General features: G+C 53.2%; 7 protein-coding genes across 7 annotated transcripts; 5 read left to right on the top strand and 2 right to left on the bottom strand.

Annotated features, from left to right (window-relative positions):
• Positions 1-240: 240 nt before the first annotated feature.
• On the top strand, positions 241-1,852 carry J4E92_008966 (uncharacterized protein; the record flags this gene model as incomplete). The annotated part of the gene is made up of 2 exons (XM_051500315.1): positions 241-642; positions 704-1,852. The coding sequence occupies 2 exons, from the start codon at positions 241-243 to the stop codon at positions 1,850-1,852; spliced, it is 1,551 nt and encodes a 516-aa protein (XP_051349403.1).
• Positions 1,853-2,404: 552 nt separating this feature from the next.
• Positions 2,405-3,923, top strand: J4E92_008965 (uncharacterized protein; the record flags this gene model as incomplete). Its single annotated transcript, XM_051500314.1, has 6 exons — positions 2,405-2,420; positions 2,478-2,587; positions 2,638-2,807; positions 2,859-2,936; positions 2,992-3,173; positions 3,220-3,923. The coding sequence occupies 6 exons, from the start codon at positions 2,405-2,407 to the stop codon at positions 3,921-3,923; spliced, it is 1,260 nt and encodes a 419-aa protein (XP_051349402.1).
• Positions 3,924-8,618: 4,695 nt separating this feature from the next.
• On the top strand, positions 8,619-10,448 carry J4E92_008964 (uncharacterized protein; the record flags this gene model as incomplete). Its single annotated transcript, XM_051500313.1, has 3 exons — positions 8,619-8,826; positions 8,882-10,115; positions 10,163-10,448. The coding sequence occupies 3 exons, from the start codon at positions 8,619-8,621 to the stop codon at positions 10,446-10,448; spliced, it is 1,728 nt and encodes a 575-aa protein (XP_051349401.1).
• A 421-nt stretch (positions 10,449-10,869) lies between these two features.
• Positions 10,870-12,249, top strand: J4E92_008963 (uncharacterized protein; the record flags this gene model as incomplete). Its single annotated transcript, XM_051500312.1, has 1 exon — positions 10,870-12,249. The coding sequence occupies one exon, from the start codon at positions 10,870-10,872 to the stop codon at positions 12,247-12,249; it is 1,380 nt and encodes a 459-aa protein (XP_051349400.1).
• A 290-nt stretch (positions 12,250-12,539) lies between these two features.
• On the top strand, positions 12,540-14,850 carry J4E92_008962 (uncharacterized protein; the record flags this gene model as incomplete). Its single annotated transcript, XM_051500311.1, has 2 exons — positions 12,540-14,262; positions 14,327-14,850. 2 exons carry the CDS (start codon positions 12,540-12,542, stop codon positions 14,848-14,850), a joined length of 2,247 nt encoding a protein of 748 aa, XP_051349399.1.
• Positions 14,851-15,487: 637 nt separating this feature from the next.
• On the bottom strand, positions 15,488-16,325 carry ALTA7 (Minor allergen Alt a 7; the record flags this gene model as incomplete). Its single annotated transcript, XM_051500310.1, has 3 exons — positions 15,488-15,989; positions 16,108-16,163; positions 16,269-16,325. 3 exons carry the CDS (start codon positions 16,323-16,325, stop codon positions 15,488-15,490), a joined length of 615 nt encoding a protein of 204 aa, XP_051349398.1.
• A 1,338-nt stretch (positions 16,326-17,663) lies between these two features.
• Positions 17,664-19,159, bottom strand: J4E92_008960 (uncharacterized protein; the record flags this gene model as incomplete). The annotated part of the gene is made up of 2 exons (XM_051500309.1): positions 17,664-18,827; positions 18,878-19,159. The coding sequence occupies 2 exons, from the start codon at positions 19,157-19,159 to the stop codon at positions 17,664-17,666; spliced, it is 1,446 nt and encodes a 481-aa protein (XP_051349397.1).
• Positions 19,160-21,052: the final 1,893 nt, after the last annotated feature.

Below are 21,052 nucleotides of genomic sequence, written 5' to 3'. Positions count from 1 at the left end.
TCCATGTCTCGGATTAGGTCTTGGTTGGTTAAAGGTCACTTACGATACCTCTGTTTTCTCTCACTAGGGTGGGCTATGTTTGGTGGCATTTCGGTGTGGACGCGGCAATTGCGCGTGTTTGTTAGACAAGTCGCACTTTCTCCATTCACTGTAGATGCTTGGTGACCCTCCATGGTTGTGGCGGTTAGCTGCACTCGTTATACACTATTAATCATTCTTGCAAAGCTCGCTCACTATATCATGGTCGCTGTAAAAGACTCTCATTCGCTTTATAGGAGCGCCGACGACTTTGAAGCCATGTACGAGCGCGTCAGGAATCGTGCGCCCACCTTGGAGGGCGCTAAGCCCGGGTACCCAGCCGACGTCACCGATTCACCTCCGAGCTGTCCAGCACAGCCCACGCCAACAAGCCCGCCGTACCAGTTTGACGATCTGCTCGACGACCCCGAATACGACCAGATTAGCGACTTCGAAGAGCTTGAGAAGAGCCGCCTCATATACATCCGCGATCCACACGAGGTCCGTAGACGCGCAATGGCGGCCGACTTCAGCGAAGGGCGCCTGGAGACGTTTGTCGGCAGCCCGCAGAAAGAGCTGCCAGGCACACCAAACCAATATGTCTCGTATCTAGTAACTACAAAGGTGTGCCTCTTGCTGCAGCTCCACTATTCCTACGTTCGGGGTCTAACAAACATCCCCGCAGTCCGACTTCCAGTCCTTCCAGAAACCCGAATTCTCCGTCCGCCGCCGCTTCACAGACTTCGTCTTCCTCTGGAAACAGCTCTCGAAAGAATACCCGCAATGCGCCGTCCCGCCGCTGCCCGACAAGCACAAGATGGAGTATGTGCGTGGAGACCGCTTTGGCCCGGACTTCATGCAGAGACGCGCCCACTCGCTGCACCGCTTCCTCAAGCGGATATCACTGCATCCAGTGCTACGGAGAGCGGCTCTGGTCATCAACTTCCTGGAGAGCCCGGACTGGAATCAACACATGAAGGGACGGTCATCAAGAGCTGCAAGCGGCTCCGACCAGGGCGGCGGCGGCTTCGTGGATGCTGTCACAGAAAGCCTCATCAACACCTTTAGCAAGATTCACAAGCCGGACCAGCGCTTCATCGAAGTTGTCGAGCGTGCCAACAAGCTCGGCGAGGATCTGAACAATGTGGAGAAGGTTACCGTCAAGGTAGCCAGGCGACAGGGTGATCTGGAGACCGACTACGCCGATCTAGCGACACAGTGCCAAAAGCTGACGACCATGGAACCTGCGGTCGAAGGGAACCTGACATCCTTCGCTGCTTCTGTAAATACAACCTCACAGGGGTTCAAGTCTATCCGCGACCACACAGACCAGAACTACCTCACTAGTCTGCGCGACATGGACGCATACATCCAAGCCGTCAAGACACTACTCCGCACACGAGAAGCCAAGCAGCTCGATTTCGAACAGCTGAGTGAGTACCTTGCCAAATCTGCCGCGGATCGGGATTCGTTGGCTAGCGCGACAGGGGCCGGCATGGGTGCATCTGGCTTCCTGCGATCCAAGGTAGAAGACTTCCGGGGTATCGATCACGACCAAGCGCGTCGGCAACGGGTCCGCAAGCTGGAAGTTGAGATTGAGCGACTCACGGGCGAAGTTGAGCTGGCTAAGAAAAACAGCGAGGCCTTTGACGAGCACACCGTCAAGGAGGTACAGGACTTTGAGCGCATCAAAGCGGTCGAATTTAAGGATACTCTGGGCGATCTCGCCGATGCGCATGTCGACTTCTTTCAGGGCACTATCGAGACGTGGGAGAAATTTCTGGAAGACATGCGCAGGGAGGAGGACCAGAGGAAGGCTGCTGCGGAATCATAGAACGATGACCGACGCGGACCTGCTTTGAGGGAACGACAGGCGCCCACACCCGTTGACGCGCCGTCCGAGTTGAGGTACAGATTTGGAAGTTTTGAGTGAGTGAGCGGAAGGCAGGGTGAGCCTCCACGTGGCAAAGCTCAGTGTAAAGAGCTTGTACAGCAGTTGTTCTGTTGACATTTGTATCTAATGATAACCCATTGCGTTGCGCGTCAGTCTCAGACTAGCATCTCAAGTACTTTGTTTCTATACTGTGTAATGTTCTCACCAGACCGGCTGTGATCTTCACGTGCAAGAGCGATTGGAGCCAAGCGATGACGTGCAATCTCGCATGGCACCAACCCTTGCAGATGGCTCTACCGAGCCGACGGACCCGTACCCTTTAGAAGTTTGACGCCCGCCAGAGCCATCCCGTTGTTCATCCCATCCCACAAGAGACAGGCGGCACCTGCAGCGCATATTCCCCGCTTCACCACATGGCCACGACCCTTATATAAATTAATCCGCCCCGCCAAACTCATGTCTCTCCCACACCCCGTCACACACAATCCCGCCATGCCGCCGAGCAAAGGTACGCCCCCTTGACCATCCACCGACGCGCATCCAACTGACATGATTAATTGCGCAGAAACCGCGAGGCATGAGTGCGTCTCCGAAGATGCGCTGCAACACCTCAGGACCTACAAATACTCGAGCGTCGACAAATCCTTCATCTCCCGCTACATCCTCAAGCATTACGTACGCACCCTGCACCCGCGCAACCGCAACGCGCCCTGACGTGAACATAGTGGAATGCCTTTGTCGAGCTGCTGCCGCTATGGCTGGCGCCGAACCTCGTCACGTTATTAGGCTTCTTCTTCATCCTGGGCAACGTTGTGCTGCTCGAGCTTTACATCCCGGATCTGGTCGGACCAGCGCCCTCATGGGTATACTACAGCTTCGCCTTTGGCATGTGGATGTAAGAAACACAACAGCACAAGGGAGTGAGGGCTGCGCTAATCCCTTGCAGGTACTCCACCATGGACAACGTCGACGGAAAGCAAGCGCGCCGAACCGGCACCTCGAGCCCGCTGGGAGAACTTTTTGAGTACGTGATAAACACAGCCCAATGCGCCAATATCACGATACTGATTGTGACGTAGCCATGGGATTGATTCTTTGAACTGCACTTTGGCCAGTCTCCTCGAGACAGCGGCTGTTGGATACGGCTCAACCAAGATTGGCGCCTTTACTGCGCTGATCCCTGTGCTGCCCATGTTCTTCTCGACCTGGGAGACATACCATACCCATACGCTGTATTTGGGCTACTTCAACGGTCCTACAGGTACGTTAGCTGCTTGATTGGCGTGGACATTACTAACTCCTCACAGAGGGACTCATCCTTGCATGCACCTTCATCTGCATGTCCGGCTACTTCGGCCCAGAGATCTGGTCGAAACCCCTCGCGACCTACTTCCCATCCTACAAAGCAGAAATCGGCGACGTAACCCTGAAGGAACTCTGGGTACCCATCATCCTCTTCACCTTCTTCGCCGCCCACCTCCCCGCCTGCATCGTCAACGTAGCGAAAGCGCGTCGCTCCAGGAACGAGCCTCTGCTACCCCTTCTCAAGGAATGGACACCGCTAGTCATCTTCGTCGTCTCCACCATGGCCTGGCTCGGATCGCCCTACTCGAAACTACTAGAAGACAACCACCTCGTCCTCTACTGCCTGACTATGTCGCTAGTCTTCGGTCGCATGACAACCAAGATCATCCTCGCGCATCTCACACACCAGCCCTTCCCTTACTGGACTATCATGCTCGCGCCCATGATCGGAGGCGCCCTGCTCATCAACCACCCCTACTTCACCATCCCCGGCACGACATTCGGTCCCATCTCTGCTAGCTTCGAACTCTGGTACCTTCGCGCTTACTTCGTCTTCGCTGCTGTTGTATATGGCAAGTGGGCGCATTTGGTTATTACAAGTATTTGTGATTACTTGGGTATCAACTGTCTTACCATTCCTAAGAAGACGAGTGAGAAGAACGGGAGGGCGAATGGCGTTGTTGATGGAAAGGGCCGGACTGACTAAATCTTCCTTGGCCCTGGACGAAAATCTGCGCCACCACGACGAAAACCTTTCGACACGCATATACTGGGCGGCACGTCTCCATCATCGACTTTAGCGTTCATCCGCATCATATCGCAACGCATCGCAGCGCAAGCGATAACTTCACGACTATCCGACAAAGACCGTATACTTGACGTTTTTGACGACCTGCATTTGGATGTACACATTTTTATTAAGCCTTGTAATTAGCAATGCTGGATCGTATGGTGCGGTTCCAGCTTGTTCTCACTTATTCATCATTAGTAGACTTTTAATCGCGTTTTCAACAACGTTTGCATAGACGGAGGAAAGAGGAAGTGGAGGTTGTACAAAGGGAGAGGGGAAGGGGAAGATGTAGAGCTTAAAGATAAAGTAATGGATATGAAGATCTGAAGTTGACACTATTTCATGTCCATTGCTCGATGAGTGTTTCCATCTGATTTCACTCGAGGTGTTTGGAGCAAGCAAGCATGCGAAGCACATGTCTTATAGCTTCGCCACCTGCCTGTGTAGATGGGAAATGAAACGAGCCTTCCATGTATGTTGATACACCACGATACGTACGATGACGACACCCGTACCATACCACATATTCAAATCTTTGTCATCGGAAGCCGCTAATAGTCCGCTCACCACACATAATCGCCTCCACTCCCCTCTCCTCCGTCCGGGTGGGTGGAGGAGGGGAGGCGGAGGGGAGGTGGTGGAGGTCTCGTCTCTCTCTTCTGCTCTACCTGCGTATAGATATGCGTGCGTGTGTATATATGTGTCCAAGTGAGGTGCTGCGTGCTTTGTTCTTGGCTCGTAGCGGGTAAGCAGGCTAGGAGTGCGGGACATAGTAAGTTGTGTTAGAAGAGTGCGAGGTAAGTGTGAGCTGGTCAAACTCCATGCTGAAGATAAGGGCGCATGATATGTTTTGCTTGTTCAACGTTTGTCACCAGATCAAACAGGTGTGCCCCCAACTGGTTTCCTAGCGAAGATGTGGGTTGGAGCAAGCACATCTGGAATACTCATCATCGCCCCGCTTTTGTCGGTGAGCATCGAATTTAGTCACTTCGCTGTTGCTATTCTATGGTGCCGCTTAGAGACATGGAAATGGTCATTCCATTCCGCATTAAATCTGTGCCGCCGATAGAGAGTACTGAAGATGCACTCACAACACAAAATCGCCTCCAATCTCCCATTCTCCGTCTCCCTGGAGAGATCCGAAATCTTATCTACGTGTACGCCTTCACCGGATACAGCATCCTGGTCCGGCGTTCAGTTTCTCCAAGCTTCCAGATCCGTGTAAAACCGTCAGGTTATCCCAAAACGACAACTCGGCGGTATCCGCTTTCCCAGCTCCTCAATCAGCGAGTGGTGTGCCGACAGATCTACTCCGAGACCACCGGTTTAGTCTTCCAATCAAACGAGTTCCGTTTTCATCACGTAGAGGTAATCACACACTTCGTGCATGATTTATCGCGTGTCCATCGTGATCAGGTTCAAAACATACGACTGGCCTTTTATGCGTCTCCCACTGACGAGTTTATGCGTGAATTTGGATATTGTGGATTGGACAAGTTGAGGGGGCTGAAGAAGGTGGTTGTTGAGACGAAGTCTTGGGAGGCGGATGTGGTATCGAGCAGGAAGAGACGGTGGTGGGTTGAGGGGTTGTTTCAGAGGGTGATGGATGGCGGTGGAGGGGAAGTTCAGTTTAGGTTCGAGTATAAGTAGGTTGGGGATGAGGACGCGGAGGTGTGATTGGGGGTGCACGTTGTAGTTGCGCTTTCTCTTCCAGGTTTTCTTCCTAACACAAGACGAATTCCCGTTCTGATACGTGTCCGTCCCGCTGCTGGTCTAGGATTTCTCCTTCCATGAGCCCGGCTATGTAACATTCCCCGATGACCTGGTAAAACCCATCCTTGCACGGTCTTAAGATTACTGGCCAACGACAGCCAAGCAGAATAGCAATGACGTCTCCTGGACGAGTTTCTACGGGAGCCAACCCCAAATAGCCCGTTATTGTCGTAATCAAAGCTCTATAATCTAGAGACCGTAGGGCTAAACGCATTTCTCGGAGGGTAAACATGACAATCGGACTCTGACTGTCAGATGGTGGGAAAAAGCTTTGGAGTTTATGGCCGCCGATACAGAAGTCCTTGTTGTATTTTCTGAAATTGTCCCATCTCTCGAAGTGAGTGGATTGAAAGATCTTGAGCCATTCCGAATTAGAGGGGACTTTGGCAACGCTGTTGTCGGTGCCGCGACTTAGATTCCACGGAACCTTGAAGAGCTGTTCAGCCCATATTCCAACATGGCCCAAGTCAAAGGCCTTATAAAGGGCTTCTAATGTTCTACCGCTGTATCTATCGGACACAGTACTTGATCGCGTAGCATGAGAATCCAGAGGTGGCTCGGCTGCGATACCATCGACTGTGTCGACTTGAAACCCGCTGCATGCAAGATAAATACGATCATTTTCTTTCTCAATAAACTTGTATTGAGCAGGTATTTCTCTGCTCGGTTGGAGGGACTTGAAAGATATGCTGTAGTGGCGTTGAGGTGGCTTTCTCCAGTCAGGTACCCATGATGACCACCCTTGCTCAGCTGAGATACCTGAAAAGATGATAGCGTCCAGACTTTGTGATACATTGATGACAGACTTCATGAAACTCGTATAGACTTGCTGCACTGAAACTGAGTAATCTGGTGTAACACCCGCTGAGATAGCAGGATCCAATAGGCCGAGGATGCTGTAGATCTTATCCCTTTTATCAGTTGCGTCGGCTCGACGAATAAGATCCAAAAGGGAGTTGAGGTCTGTCTCAAAGTCGTTATTGGGGGTAAGGTCTATGAGGCGATACATGCGGCGAGCCAGGGCCAATGAACCGAGTTGCAACGGGTGCTCGGATTGATCGTTCCAATCGCCATAGAGCTGTAATAAAGTCTCACTCCAACTGACGCCCCGCCCTAGCATTTTTCTCGTCAGCTTGATCTCTCCGCACAAGAAAAGAGTCGAATTGTGGTTCATTGCGAGCTCCTGGATGATCCAGCACCGGTTCCAATACGGCTTCTGTGTAAAAGCGACGAGGGCAGGCCATTCGGAATAATATTTGTCGATTGGATTGTGCAGTCCATCTTGCACAGGGCGACGTCTACCGTGCATTAACTGAGCTGCGATCCTATCATGTTCCTCCTCTTGACCCAGCCAGACTATGACAGCTCTAGCTCGACCGTAAATCTCTTTCATGCGCTTGACTTGTTCATTTCGCTCTTCGATATTTTCCTGGTCAATGCACAATGAATCTATCCAGTAGCACATGCCAAAAGTGGTCTCTTCCAAGTCTCGTAACGCTCTCAAGGCTTCTTCGAGGTTGCGTGAAACGTTTTTGCGAACACCGTTTATCTGGATAGCCTTTGCCTCGCCTATATTACCCCATGTGTATGACAGGGCTTCGAAATCCCCCCAGTCGTAACGAGAGCCGGTACTTTGAGGAGGACTTCGATGTAAGCGAGCCTGTGTGGCCGCATGAATTGACGATGGGTCCAGGCTTGGTTCGAGGTTTGCGTCTCGCAGATCTACGGACTTAGTGAATTTATCCCACGCTATCGGAAATGTCCGGTTCTGTGACTCTTCCTGATGCGGTTGAGGATCAAGAGGACTCTTTAGTAATACGTTCCCGACGGAGCATTGGATGATGTCTTCAGTTGAGACCGGGCTGGAAAGATCAAGAAATTGGAGAACACGAATCTCGTTCGTTGTCTTGTCGAGAGGCTCGTACTGCATCTCGTGTATATGGATGGGCCGTAATGCATCGAGAAGCGGAAAGAAAATGCTGTGGCTTATGATAGTTTGGAAAGACTTTTGGATTGGACGTTCCGATACACTCAAGTCAGTGTTTCAGCATACCGAAATAGATTCAGACTTGTTAACCCTGAGATTGTCGACTTATGTAGCCAAGACGCTTCGGGAAGGACATGGAAACTTGTTCTTCTTCTACTTCACTCACCGGTTCCCAATGACGTGGGAGAACCCTAGATAGCAGGAACTCATTGGCTCACGGGGCTGTGGCTATATGCCAATATCGAAGCAGATCCATGTGAGGCGCATAATCTCCCCGCACTTACCTGCAGAACCATTGTGTGGTGCAGCAATTATGTCTTCATCAAACGGGAGGTGGTATCGACGTACAATAGCACATGGCTGGATCTGGTGTCAGCGCTGTGCATCACTCTCACCGGAACGCCGTCGCTGTATGTGAGTGAACGTTGGGTAGAGACGGGAGGAAATGATGAAGTCCCACGTGTAGTGTCTGACAGGCCGTATGAAGGAGTGAGAGTAGAGGTGTGCCCAATATCGCAAAAGCTCGGTTGTGAAGTAGATCATCAAGTGCAGTTCATGGTGCGATATGAGGAAAGAGCGAAAAGACGCCGCTCTCTTCACCCGTCAGATACATAGAACAGTCGTGTTACGGGGGAACATGCCATCAAAAGTGGGGTCAGGATGATGTTGCCCTGCAGGAGCAGTTTGGCGTTCGATAGACTATCGGAGCTGTCATGGTGATGGTGAGGATCGAGTGAAGGAGAGCGCGGGGTAGGAACCTTGGAATTTCGTTTCGTTAGCGCGGAATCTGACTGCCCACATAATTTCTGTGCGGCAACAACGAGCGCCCAGCATTACCGCAACTTCACAACATGGCACCCGCATCACTACTGGACCTCGTGTCCGCGCTGCCCGACACTGCAGGATGGGGCCCGCCCGTCACCAGCGAGTCGATGCTCGACGGCGTGCCGTTCGCGCCTTACTCCAAGGCGGACAAGCTGGGGCGCATGGCCGACTGGACTGAGGGCAAGGACCGCGAGCGGGGAGGCCGCCAGCAGTACGGCAACCGCAACTACAGGGGTATGTTTGGTGATGGTGAAGGAGAAAGAAGATGGATACTAACAAGGTTCTATAGACCAGCAGGTATACGGCGCGAACCAGCAGACCAACCCATTCGCCATCCAGGCCGCCGAAGAGGAGGCTACCTTCTCCGTCGTCGACAACACACGCACATCAGCCCGCGGCCGAGGATTCGGACGAGGCGGCGGTACCGTCTTCCGTGGACGTGGAGGAGCGCGAGGTGGACAGGCGCAACGCGGCGGGCGGGGCACCTTCCAGCGTGTTGGCGGCCGTGGTGGAAACCAGTACGACAACCAGCGCGGTGGACGTGGCGGCAGGGGAGGACGTCGCTTCGGCTGGAGAGACGACAAGCCTCAGCGCAACCGTGATGCCTCCGTGCAGGTCAAGCCCGAATGGAACGTCATGGAAGAGATCGACTTCTCCCGTCTCAGCAAGCTCAACCTCGACACCCACGAGGGCGAGGACATCGACAACTACGGATTCCTCTACTACTACGACCGCAGCTACGACAAGCAGCCCGGTGCCAGGACCTCGGAGCGCAAACTCAACGTCCTCGACCGTGCCGCCTACAATGTCACCACCTCCAGCGATCCTATCCTGCAGGAGCTCGCCGACAAGGACGAGGGCACTGTATTCGCTACCGACGGTGTTCTTTCCATGCTCATGTGCGCAACCAAGTCGGTCTACTCCTGGGATTTGGTCTTCACCAAGAGGGGCAACAAGGTCTTCATCGACAAGCGCGATGGATCAAGTCTGGACATGGTCACTGTCAACGAGAACGCCGCAGACGCGCCGCTTGAGATTTCCGAGGGCAACAAGGACTCTATCAACAGCCCTGGTGCTCTGATGCTGGAAGCCACACACATCAACAACATCTTCCCCCTCCAGGTCGTTACCGAGTCCGAGAGCCAGAAGGTCAGCATGCCCCACGAGCATCCCTTCTACAACGAGGAGGTCGAGACCGACCCACCAGCCTCCAAGGCCTACAGGTACCGCCGCTTCGATCTGTCTCTGGACAAGGATGAGGAGCCTCTGCACCTGGTTGTCCGAACGGAGTTGGACGCTGTTGTTAAGAACAACATCAACGGTGAGGACCAGTACCTGACCATCAAGGCTCTCAACGAGTTCGACAACAAGGCCCAAGGTGCCGGTGGCGCGCTCGACTGGCGGTCCAAGTTGGCCAGCCAGAGGGGTGCTGTTCTCGCCACTGAGATGAAGAACAACTCTTGCAAGCTTGCACGATGGACTACCCAGAGTATCTTGGCCAAGGCCGATACCATGAAGCTCGGGTACGTTTTTCAATCTGTTACATCCGACTCAACTAACATCACCACAGTTTCGTCTCCCGTACCAACCCCAAGAACAACAACGACCACGTCATCCTCGGTGTCCTTACAGCCAAGCCCCGCGACTTCGCCGCCCAGATGGCACTCAACCTCAACAACGGATGGGCTATCGTCCGTACCATTGTTGACATGGTACTTCGCATGGATGAGGGCAAATACGTCCTGGTCAAGGACCCCAACAAGTCTCTTCTCCGCCTTTACTCAGTACCCATGCACACTTTCGAGGAGGAGGATATTGAGGAGATGCAGGCCCCGAACGAGGATGACGAGGAGTAATTTTTGGGTCACAAAAAGGGGTGCGGTTCTTTTCTTCAGCGATATCCGTAGGGATGGTTACATGATAGCATGCATGATAGACGACATACCATTGAATGACGACGCTGGACGATGCTGTCCTCGAGCTGAACAAACACATTCGCTGATATGAACCTTGGGTGTGAGAGATATCTTCCAACTGCCAGACTCGTCCACATGCGAATTGACAAGTCTGGTGATGCGTTCGTGAGAAGGTGCACAGACCTTACTCGCACCTGCCAAGTCGCGTCAATGAACCCGCTGAACCCTTCCTCGTCTACACTTGACCTCTTCCGTCCTCTCACGCAACAACAATCCGTGCGCGCTTTACTTGGATCGCTTTGGTATATATCTCTTACGATGGATTTTGAAAAGCTCAAGATCTACCTGTTCGTACTCAACTATGGACGATGAACACGAGCTTTTGGTCCACATCTCCGCTCCGACTACTCGACAAAACGACCAACTTTACCGCTCCTTGGCCGACGCTTATCTCGACTTTAGACCGCATCGAAAAAACGTCGAGGAGACACCACAACACGATGTGTCGAGCCACTTTGCTACTTCGCGAGTGAGCGACCATTCGCCACTAAACAAAGGAAATTCATTTCGCGAGTCCGTCAACACATCCATCTTATCGACCAACAAAGATTCCTACGGCAGTTTCCCATCTCACTTGTCATCGGATGAATATCCTAAAGGATACGTCGGCGCATCGTCTGACGATGTGGGAGAAGACGACTTTGCGCCAACGTCTAGTCGGCTTGCGCGATTAGAACGTATCCATCAAAACTGGAAAGCGCAAGTAACTCCCAAGTCAAGCGCTGCTAGCAAACGGCCGTCCATAAAAGATGTTCCTAGCAGCCCTGAGGATGCTGATACGGCGTTTATTGAGGCTACGCAAGCTGCGGTTCAAGCATTACAGAGTCAATTGCAGGATAGCTTTTCGATGACTTCCGAGAACACGTCCGGAGACGAGTCGGACGCTAGGGATGTCACGCAGGAGGCTTCTTCGTCGCCTGCTGAGACCGCGGAACGCACGATTGTCGCTACAGCAGACGAGCCGGATGCGCCTAGCGCTACGTCTTCGCCCCAGGTACCTCTCGCAGATGTGAATCGTCGGGAAAGTACGCGCCTAGAGATAGGTAGCGATATACCAGAAGCCAAGACGCCTGCTTCTCCAGGAGTGCATCCCAAATCCAGCAGCGTCGTCCCAACTCAGCAAGAAAGCTTCCGCTCATCTGATGCGCCAAAGCCAATTTCCCCATCAGCAGAAGACAAAGCCAGCGAGAACAACAGGGTGCAAGAAATCGACAATTCCGGTCCGCCCATGGACTTCACCGATTATCCGGAAATAGTTGAATCTCCAGCACCGAAGATAGGTGTAGAGAGTCCGGAGACGTGGCCTCGGCAGGTAACACCCTACCTGGAAGCCCTCAAGGAACAGTATCCAGGCAAGTTCAAACCAGTTCGAAAGTCACGCGATCCAGTGGGCAATGAAAGAGGTCATTGGCTCATTGACTTGTCGACCTGGCCTGCGCAGGCTCAGAAAGATCTTTGGGATGGCGTGTGTGAACCGCTGAAAGATGGCAGACTTGGCTGGGGCGCATATCTCTACCGAGAGAAAGGTACTTCCGAAGCTCTTGGGATGATGCAGCTGTTTAATTGGGGAGAGCTTGCAGAGCATATGTGGTTGTTGTTGTGGGTTTGCTCTAAGGGGAAGATAGCCGGCGCAGGTCTCAAGTGGAAGGCCGGCCGTGACGTGATCTTGGTGATGGCATGAACGAACGTTGAATAACGGAAATAATGTAGGATCTTGGATAATCTACCATCTGCTGCATGCACAAAATCAAGTCAAGTGTTCTGTTCACCCCAATTTTTAGATGAAGGTTTAGTGAAAGTAAATTACCGAATAGCGCCTTTACGCGACCGACATAACCGTCCTGCACGCGTGAAACATGGATGCCAAGCGACACGTCTGGGGTCGCTGACCCCCAAAACATGTTGAGCACCGTAGCGGCGCAACGTTTCTTTTCCACCTAGCTATGTAATATATCGCCTGAAGACGCGACCATGTCTTCGCAACCCCAAAACGAATCGCAACGGGTGCCTAGCTCCGATGCTGGCACCGACGAGCGCACCCTGTACGACCACACCTCCGACGACGAAGGCTACGATGGCAGACCTTCCGGCGAACTTGACGAACGCGATCACGACATTCTAGATTCAGAAGACGAGCGCGAGAGGCTTCTTACGCAGAAAGATGGCGGCAAGGGCTTATTAGGGCGTAGAGCCTCGAGCGTCAAGGTCGGAAAGTGGGATAAGAAGAAGGAGATGAAAGAGCGCAGGAAAGGCGGCAATGAAGAGTCGAGCGCGCTCATGTACGAAATGGAAGAAGGCATTGGCGCTTCCAGTACGAGTTTCCGATCGGGAAGAAGTTCATTGAGCGATGAGCAGCGGTTACTTGCGAGCGAGTCGCAGAGGAAGGTGTGTAGAGTCTACGGATGCGCGAGCGAAGCTAATGGACCACAGGTACGCAGGAAGAGTCTGTACCGACGAATAGCCATATACGTGTCCATCATCGTCCTCTTCGTCGTTCTTCTCGCAGCCACATACAATCTCTCCACGCCCAAGGATGTCAAAGAAGCGGCAGCCATGCTCACTAACGGCACCTCACTCTTTGCGCCGACGACAATCCTCATATCGCTCGACGGCTTCCGCGCCGACTTCCTATACCGAAACCTCACACCTACGCTCAACCAGTTTGTAGCAGAGGGCATATCGCCAAAGTACATGATGCCCAGCTTTCCCAGCGTCACATTCCCAAACCACTACACAATGGCCACGGGCATGTATCCCGAAGCGCATGGCGTTGTAGGAAACACATTCTGGGATCCAGAACTCGAGCAGGAGTTCTACTACACGGATCCAAAGCGCAGTCTACAACCGCACTGGTGGGGAGGGGAGCCTCTCTGGGTGACAGCCGAGAAGCAGGGAGTCAGAACAGCAGTCCACATGTGGCCAGGCTCTGAAGCGCATATCCTGAACCAAGAGATTGCCTACATCGACAAATACAACGGTTCTGAAGTCTTGCCTACAAAGGTGGATCGCATAATGGAACTCCTCGATCTCCCTGGCCCCAAAGACATCGGCGCGAGCGCAAACACACCGCGCCCTCAGCTCATCGCAGCATACGTCCCCGATGTAGATGGCGATGGCCACCGCTTCGGACCCAACAGCACCGAAATCCGCAAGACGATTGCCAACGCCGACACAATGATGGCAGGCATCTTGGCTGGTCTCCACGCACGCAACCTAACAAATATCGTCAATGTAATCGTTGTCTCAGACCACGGCATGGCCACCACAGACAAAACCCGCCTGGTTCAACTCGAGGACCTCATCGACCCCGCCGAACTCTCCCACACAGACGGCTGGCCGCTCTACGGTCTCCGTCCTAAAGACCCAGCCTCGCTCCATCGTCTTTACAACCAGCTCTTAGAACGTACAAAGGATAACCCGAACCTTGACGTCTACCTGCGGGATGAAAACATGCCGGAGCGCTACCACTTTAGCAAAAACGACAGGATTGCTCCGCTGTGGATTGTACCGAAGACGGGCTGGGCGATTGTAACCAAAGACGAGTTCAACGTTGAGGTGGGGTTGAAGACGGGCGAGGAATATCATCCGAAGGGACTCCATGGATACGATCACGAGCATCCGCTTATGCGTGCTGTGTTTATCGCCAGAGGGCCTGCGTTTCCGCATGAAGCTGGAAGTAGGATGGAACCTTTCCGTAAGTTTCGAACATACTCACATACATATACACAAAAGAAAGCAAGCTAACACCACCCGTTCAGAAAACATCGAACTCTACAACATAGTCTGCGACTCCATCGGTCTCAACCCCGCGCCCAACAACGGTACTTTACGCTTGCCGTTGAAACCAGTCGGCCTGCACTCCGACGATGACTCGGTCTCTGGCAACGAAAAAGAAACACCCGAAGACCCCGTGTCTTCATACACCCTCTCTTCCTCCTCCACCCTCCCGTCTTCCCTACCACAACCATCAAACCTCGCTTCCATGCCCGCAACAGACCTAAACTCCCTGTCTAGCATCGCGGCATCAGCGTCGGGGCTGGAAGATACGAGTCCGAGTTTGGAGGATGTGCCTAGTAGACCTACGCCGCCGAGTGGTGGGAAAGACGAGTTGAAAGACAGCGAGGGGGAGAAAAGTGGTGATGAAAAAGAAGAGGGAGATAAGAAGGAAAGTTGGTGGGAATGGCTGACGCATAAGGCGGATGGGGTAAAGGATTGGGTGGATGAGTTCATTCATGATCATGTTCCGCAGGATAAAGGGGAGGAGGGGAAGAAAGATGGGTAGAGAAATCTCACTGAGATAAGGGGTTTGGCGTTCTCTTTGGGGGTTGGTATAGACGGAGCGTTTCTTTTGGTAAGGACTTCGTCGAGGTTCTTGTGTGATAGATTTCAGCTTCAGCAGTCTGGTTCTGGGTTATTTGATAGTAGTTGGACAGAATGATACCCAATGTTTTCTTCACCAACGTTTTCCGATTTCCGTTGCAACGTGAGTATAATGTCATTTGTCACAGATAGACAATCACTTTCAAACTCAGGCGATGTGTTTCTATCCAACGTATGGATTGGACAGCCGAATCGATCATCATAGGTCAATCTACGATGGCCAAATTGATGAAGGTATTACTTTATTTCATTTATCTCGTCGCGCAGCTGTCTAACAAAAAGGACAACAAGGGAGCGGAAGAAGCGGAATGACAAAACGTCTACATGATATCGCACTTCGCAGGCAATCCACACGGACCCTCCTTATCCTTCTCTTCCGGCCCCTTCTGCTGAGGCTGCGATGAAGAAGGCGCAGCAGGAGCAGACGTAGCAGCAGCAGGCGCAGCAGCAGTAGTACCGTTAGTCGCCGCCCCCGCTCCATTCACTCCCTCCACGCTCTTCTCACCCACAGCATCGCCAGCAGTCTTTCCGCCATCTAGTCACTGGTGGGCCTTGGCAACCGCCTCGTAGAAAGCCTTACCCTGAGCCTTGGCAATGTTAAGCTCAAGCTCAGAGGGCTGCCTGCTACCGTCACCAGCAGAGAAGGTACCAGCGCCCCACGGGCTACCACCGTGAACCTCGTCGAGGTTAGCCAGCATGCTGAACGCAGTCTTGTATCCGAGCGGCACGTAGATGAAACCGTGGTGCACAAGCGTGCTCATGCTGGTGATAGCGGTGGTCTCCTGGCCGCCACCGAGGGTACCGGTTGACACGAAGACACCGGCGTATTTGCCCCAGAAGGCACCTTGTTGCCATTGCTTGCCCGTCTTGTCCCAGAAGGTCTTGAATTGTGCGGGGAAGTTGCCGTAGCGGGTGGGGATGCCGAAGAGGATTCCGTCGAATTCCTCGAGGACGGCGGGGTCGTCGAGGGTGGGGATCGAGGCGTCCTTGGGGGGTGCGTACATCTTGTCGAGGACGTCTTGGGGGAGGGTCTCGGCGACTCTGGGGGTGGGTTAGTTGGTGGTCTTGAGGGAGATGGGGGATGGTGATGTGGCATTTGCAAATGCAATTGCCAGCAGGAAGATTATAGTGTTCGAGATATGGAGAAGGGAATACATACTGGAAGAGCTTAGCGTCACCACCAGCCTCCTTGATACCCTCCAACTCAGCATCGGCCTATTCAACTCTGTTAACACAAGCTCTCCATTTCCAGGTTTCAATCGAGTGGGGAGCCGTTTCGCAACCACAACAGCTCCCCATCTCAACACAATCGCAACATACCATCTTCTTGATGTGGCCGTACATGGAGTAGTAAACGATCGCGATCTTGGGAGCCATCTTGAATAACTTCCTGGGGGGTATCACAAAGAACGAGTAGAGTGCGAGCGATTCGAGAGAGATGAGTATGTAGTGAAGAAGTAAAGAGAAGAGAGCTTTCGGGGTGGGGTACGCACCTTCTACTTATACCCAGCAGCCAGCACCAGCACCACCGGGGGCTGGCATGTGCATGGTGCATGAGATAACCCAGACCCCTTGTCAATGGTCTTCGATCCCCATAGACTGTGTCTGTCTCGCAATACATCATGCCATGGCTACTACATCATCCACCGGCCCAATCGCACCGAGGCGAGCTTAGCTACCTAGCTGTCCTGTAAACAACTGCTTTGCGCCATTCTGCCCCTCATAGCGCTCCTCACTATACTTCATCAAGCTTAGACGGACGGTTAGCGCCCCACATATATACCCGGTGCAGTAGCGTCATAGGCGTTTCCGATGATTACATGAGCCTTTGGTAAGAGATTGTCAATTCGTTTTTTTCTGTTTCGCCAGGGAAAAGGTTACGTTTGTTGGCAAAATTCCTCTCCGGCTAACCTGCTGCATCGCGAGTCAATTGGCAAAGGAACCCACCATCCCGGGCCCGGCAAGTAGCTTTTTCGCTGGGGCGGACATCTTCCGCGCTCCCGTGCCTCCTTATTCAGCAGACAATCGGTCGGTGTTCGGCGTGTACGGGACGTCAACCTTACTCTAGGTTGGTAAGCTCCATCGCTCGGATAGAGAAAGAGGTTGGCTTCCGGCGTACATAACGGATGACCATGCGGTGTGTAAGCAAAAAGTGCGGAAAGCTGTACCTGGGCTTGTCCGCTTTGGGAGGGTGTGGGTGCGTGGACTGCAGGTGCGGGGTGTTGGTCTCTGATCGCCAAGGTGTGGAACCCGTTGGCAAAATTGGAGCTTTCGCGAAGTTTCTTATCAATATTGTGTTGTTTCTATTCTCGTGATCGGGGGTGGAAGCAAGTTTCCTTTGTCGAACATGCGCGAAGACCATTGCACAGATGAGCGAGCGATGAGATGGTTGTCAGATGAGTGTGTAGCTTGATTCATTATACTGATTTGAAGGTTGAACGCTAAAATGCTAACAAACTGCAAGATGGAGAAAAAGCAATAGACACCCCGCCTTCCCAAGTAATCAATACGCAGTATTCGCTTTTTCGGAACATGGCCATGTTCTCGTTATGAATTTCCCAAATGCATGAATACAATGTGGCTGCTCCAGCCTGGTATCTCTTTGGCTCCAGGCCTGTCGCTCATGCATGTGGTCGTAATTTCGTAAGTATAGGTTTCGCAATAAAAAGTTACAGTTGAAGTGAAGTCGGCCGTTATCAGTGGTTTTATCCACAATCAGGTTTGGATGGAGAGGAGCCTCCTACGGACGCCGGCTAGGAATTCGGATTCGTCGATGCGCTGGAACTGCGCCTCCTCCTCTTTTCCGTAGAGGCCGGTGCTGCCGTAGGGTCCCTTGCCGCTGAACTCGACGTTCTGTGGCCAGTGCCCGTCGGACGAGACCTGCGCCAGCGAAAAGTCGCCATGAACGGATTGGAAGCCGGGCTCGAAGATGCATTCTGCGAAGAAGAGCTCGACGTACAATTCGCGGGGAATTGCACTCTGCGCACGGAGGCGGATGAAGCGACGGGCTTGCTCAAGAAGCTTCTGCAGGGCGTCGGTAGCTTCGTGGGTGGAGCGGCCATCCTCGTGCTCGCATAAGTGCAGAGCACGTACCTGCAGGTCACCTGCGAACTTCGCATTGTCGTTGGAAAAGAGATGAGAGCACACGGAAGGAAGAGAGATGGACAGAGTCTCAAGCTTTGGGCAGTTCCGGAACGTGTCGCAGAGATGCTCACAGTCGCTCGGTGATCCAGGATGCGGGTGCCAGAAGCCATCCTGTGACCGGGGGCTGTGCTCCAGGACCCGGAGCGTCTTCCGAGATGCCTTGACAATGGCCATGACACCGTCGATTGTGATGGAGGAGTTGCAGGTCAAGTGGAACTCCTCCAGCTGAGTGGCCGTGCGAGCGATGGCGAAAAGATCATCATCGGTGATGGGCATGAAGCTAGTGTCGCCAAAGATCTTCAGGCGGCGAAGCTGGCTGAAGTTTACCGACTGCAGTGGCTCCAGATCAACGATGTTATCCTTGTCTGTTGCTTGCTGTGAGGTAGGGTCGACACATTGGAGTTCCAGCGACTGGAGTGGCTTGCCGGTACCAGTGAGCACAGTCCGCCATGCGTTGGCGTCCACGTGACGGATGGTGGTCCATGGAAGAGAGAGCGAGGTGATGTTGGTGCAGTTCTTGAGCGACTGAAATACCAGACGGTCGGTCTCGGCGGTGTAGAAGCCGTGCACCCACATGCGCTTGATCTTGGCAGCCACCTGTGGGTAGTCGTTGCAGATGCTTACGGTCCGCTTGAGAGAGGCGAATGGGTCGCGGTAGACCGCTGTGCCAGTTGGACGGTCAATGAGCTCGTACAACGGGTAGCTCTCTCGCCTGTTGGAAAGTTCGGCCCATCGCTATGCCATGTTAGCATCGTCCTCATTGTCAGGTGTGCCGATTTGCTTACCTCTCCGCCCTTCCAGCGACGGATGTAGACGTCCTTGATGGAGTGCTCCAGAGCCCACTCGTGCCACTTCCAGCAAACTGATCGTAGAGTGGCAGTTGCGTCCCACTTGAGGAGCTCTGGCGGGACCGGACCTCTCACATAGCGCTGGAGCTTGGCCCTCTCGAGAGGCAGTGGCGCCTGCTGGAGACCAAATGTATACGTGGGGCCATCACGTATATTGGCCTTGGTGACCTCCTCAAGGATCTGGGTGAGTACTTCGTAGGGGAAGTCGTTGATGTGCATTGAATGATTGACGGTATTGACGGTAGGGTGACTCGTTGTCTGGTGGTGTGAGAGCAGGTGAGGGATCCGTGGGTTTATGTATTGGTGACAGGTCAGGCAGTTATTCCAGAGTGAAAGGCACTCCGGGACTCTTATAGTCAGGCAGCATCTACCGCAGAGATTTATTTGGACAAAGAGCACCGTGGTTCATTGTTAGTCAGACGTCTTGTGTCTTCCCCAGGTCCATGCACAAGCGCCAACGACTCGGACGCTGGGCCGACATGGCTCTGAGCTAGAAGGATCACTTCACAGCCCAACCGAGCCAATAGGGCAGTAAGCAGCACGTCGCACGCGTATAGTTTTGCGATGGAAAGTGGTTGTGAGGTTAGGTTCTCTTTACGTCACGGTGGCTTGGCGGGCTCGGGTTTGCTGGGGCGGCGAAGCAAAGCAGAAAATTGGCTTCACGTGGCTCGTGGCTGGCGTTTCGATTACCCCCAGGAAATTCAATCCGCAGGCCACCTGACCACCAATGACACATGGAAATCTCTGACGAGACCCTCCGACCATCTTTCATCATCCCCGTGCCTGCATGGCGCCTCTCTGCTGGGTCCAACCTCCGTTGCTTCCATGCTGTCGCGTCGCGTCGCCTGGTCGTGATGCCGTACTCACGCCTCTTCTCACGACATCTCAAGCGTGTGGCTTGCTGTACCATATTACATCCGACGCACCGGGCACTTTGAACATCTCCGCTTCTCCAGGCGTTTACGGCTGCGGCTGCGGGTGTCGCCATCTATGTCATGTCTCGCACCTTCTGTCGTCAAACTGCCAGCGTCTTAGCCAACGTCGTATGCAGCACAGCACATACGCGACCAGCCTTGCAACACCCATTTCCGTTGAAAACCACGAATCCAGAACGTGCTGGATTTTCTTGCTCGCCATGCAAGGCACGTCGCACGCTATGCCATACGCACAACTCATGTCATGACCTTCACGTCCAAGTGGATCGTGCAAATTCTCCTCCTGCATGGGCTCATCCTCCTGGTGACACGTATTTTCCGGTCTGTTGCATGAGTTGGAGCTTAGGCCTCTCACCATCGTGTCCATCTGGGCTTATTTGGTAATATCTTACGTCTTCGAAACTTCCCCGCTATGCGACTTCTCCACAACCAAGAATCGATACCGTTACGGGAACTACTCTAGCTCACCACTTGAGCCGAGCACACTACACAGCGATTCCCAAACAGCGGAAGTAATCAGGGTACGAAGTGCTGACATTGATTAGAATGATGCAATCGCTGACGGCATATTCGACGGGTGTTTGCGCAAACGAGCACAGCAGACCGTTCACTATATCGACTGTGCCTCTCCACAGCACCCCAGTGTCCATCTCCTTACCCCTAAATTCCTTTCTCGGTTTCTATGAGCTAAGGAAATACGCTACCCCGCAAAGATCTCAAAACCCCTGGCCAGCTCGCTTCCACGAAGCTCATCTAGCTCAGAGACGATCACACCGGCAAGCTAGGCTTCGGGATAGGCATTCCGTTTCCACTAGAGCATCGGCTTTGCCTGTTATGCCGCTGCGAGCCTGCTCGCCCATGGATGCCGGCTTCGCTGTTCGTCCGGCTGGACGTGCGCCACCGATACCTAGGTAGTCACGGGGCTGTACGACTCAGCTGACATGGTCCTACCCAGCGCTAGGAGCCGCAACACCACCGAGCAAGTATCGTGACCTTCCTTTTTCGCCCCTGATTCAAGAGGTGCTTCATGCTGCCACGTCGGTGCCTCCCGGATGCTGAGTCGGTCGTAGTGTCCGTGCTTCCCGGTCGGTGCGGTGGCAGCGCATCAACAGCATCACACGACGTTCTGACGATCAAAGCAGTAAGTTGCCGTTCTGGTCCTGGTTGCCAGCAACAT

The sequence above is a fragment of the Alternaria infectoria genome (assembly GCF_024043175.1).
Source record: "Alternaria infectoria strain BMP 0036 chromosome Unknown scaffold_20, whole genome shotgun sequence".
Taxonomy (NCBI): Eukaryota; Fungi; Ascomycota; class Dothideomycetes; order Pleosporales; family Pleosporaceae; genus Alternaria; species Alternaria infectoria.
Note: the sequence above shows the minus strand (reverse complement) of the source record. Positions and strands in the feature narration are given on the sequence as shown.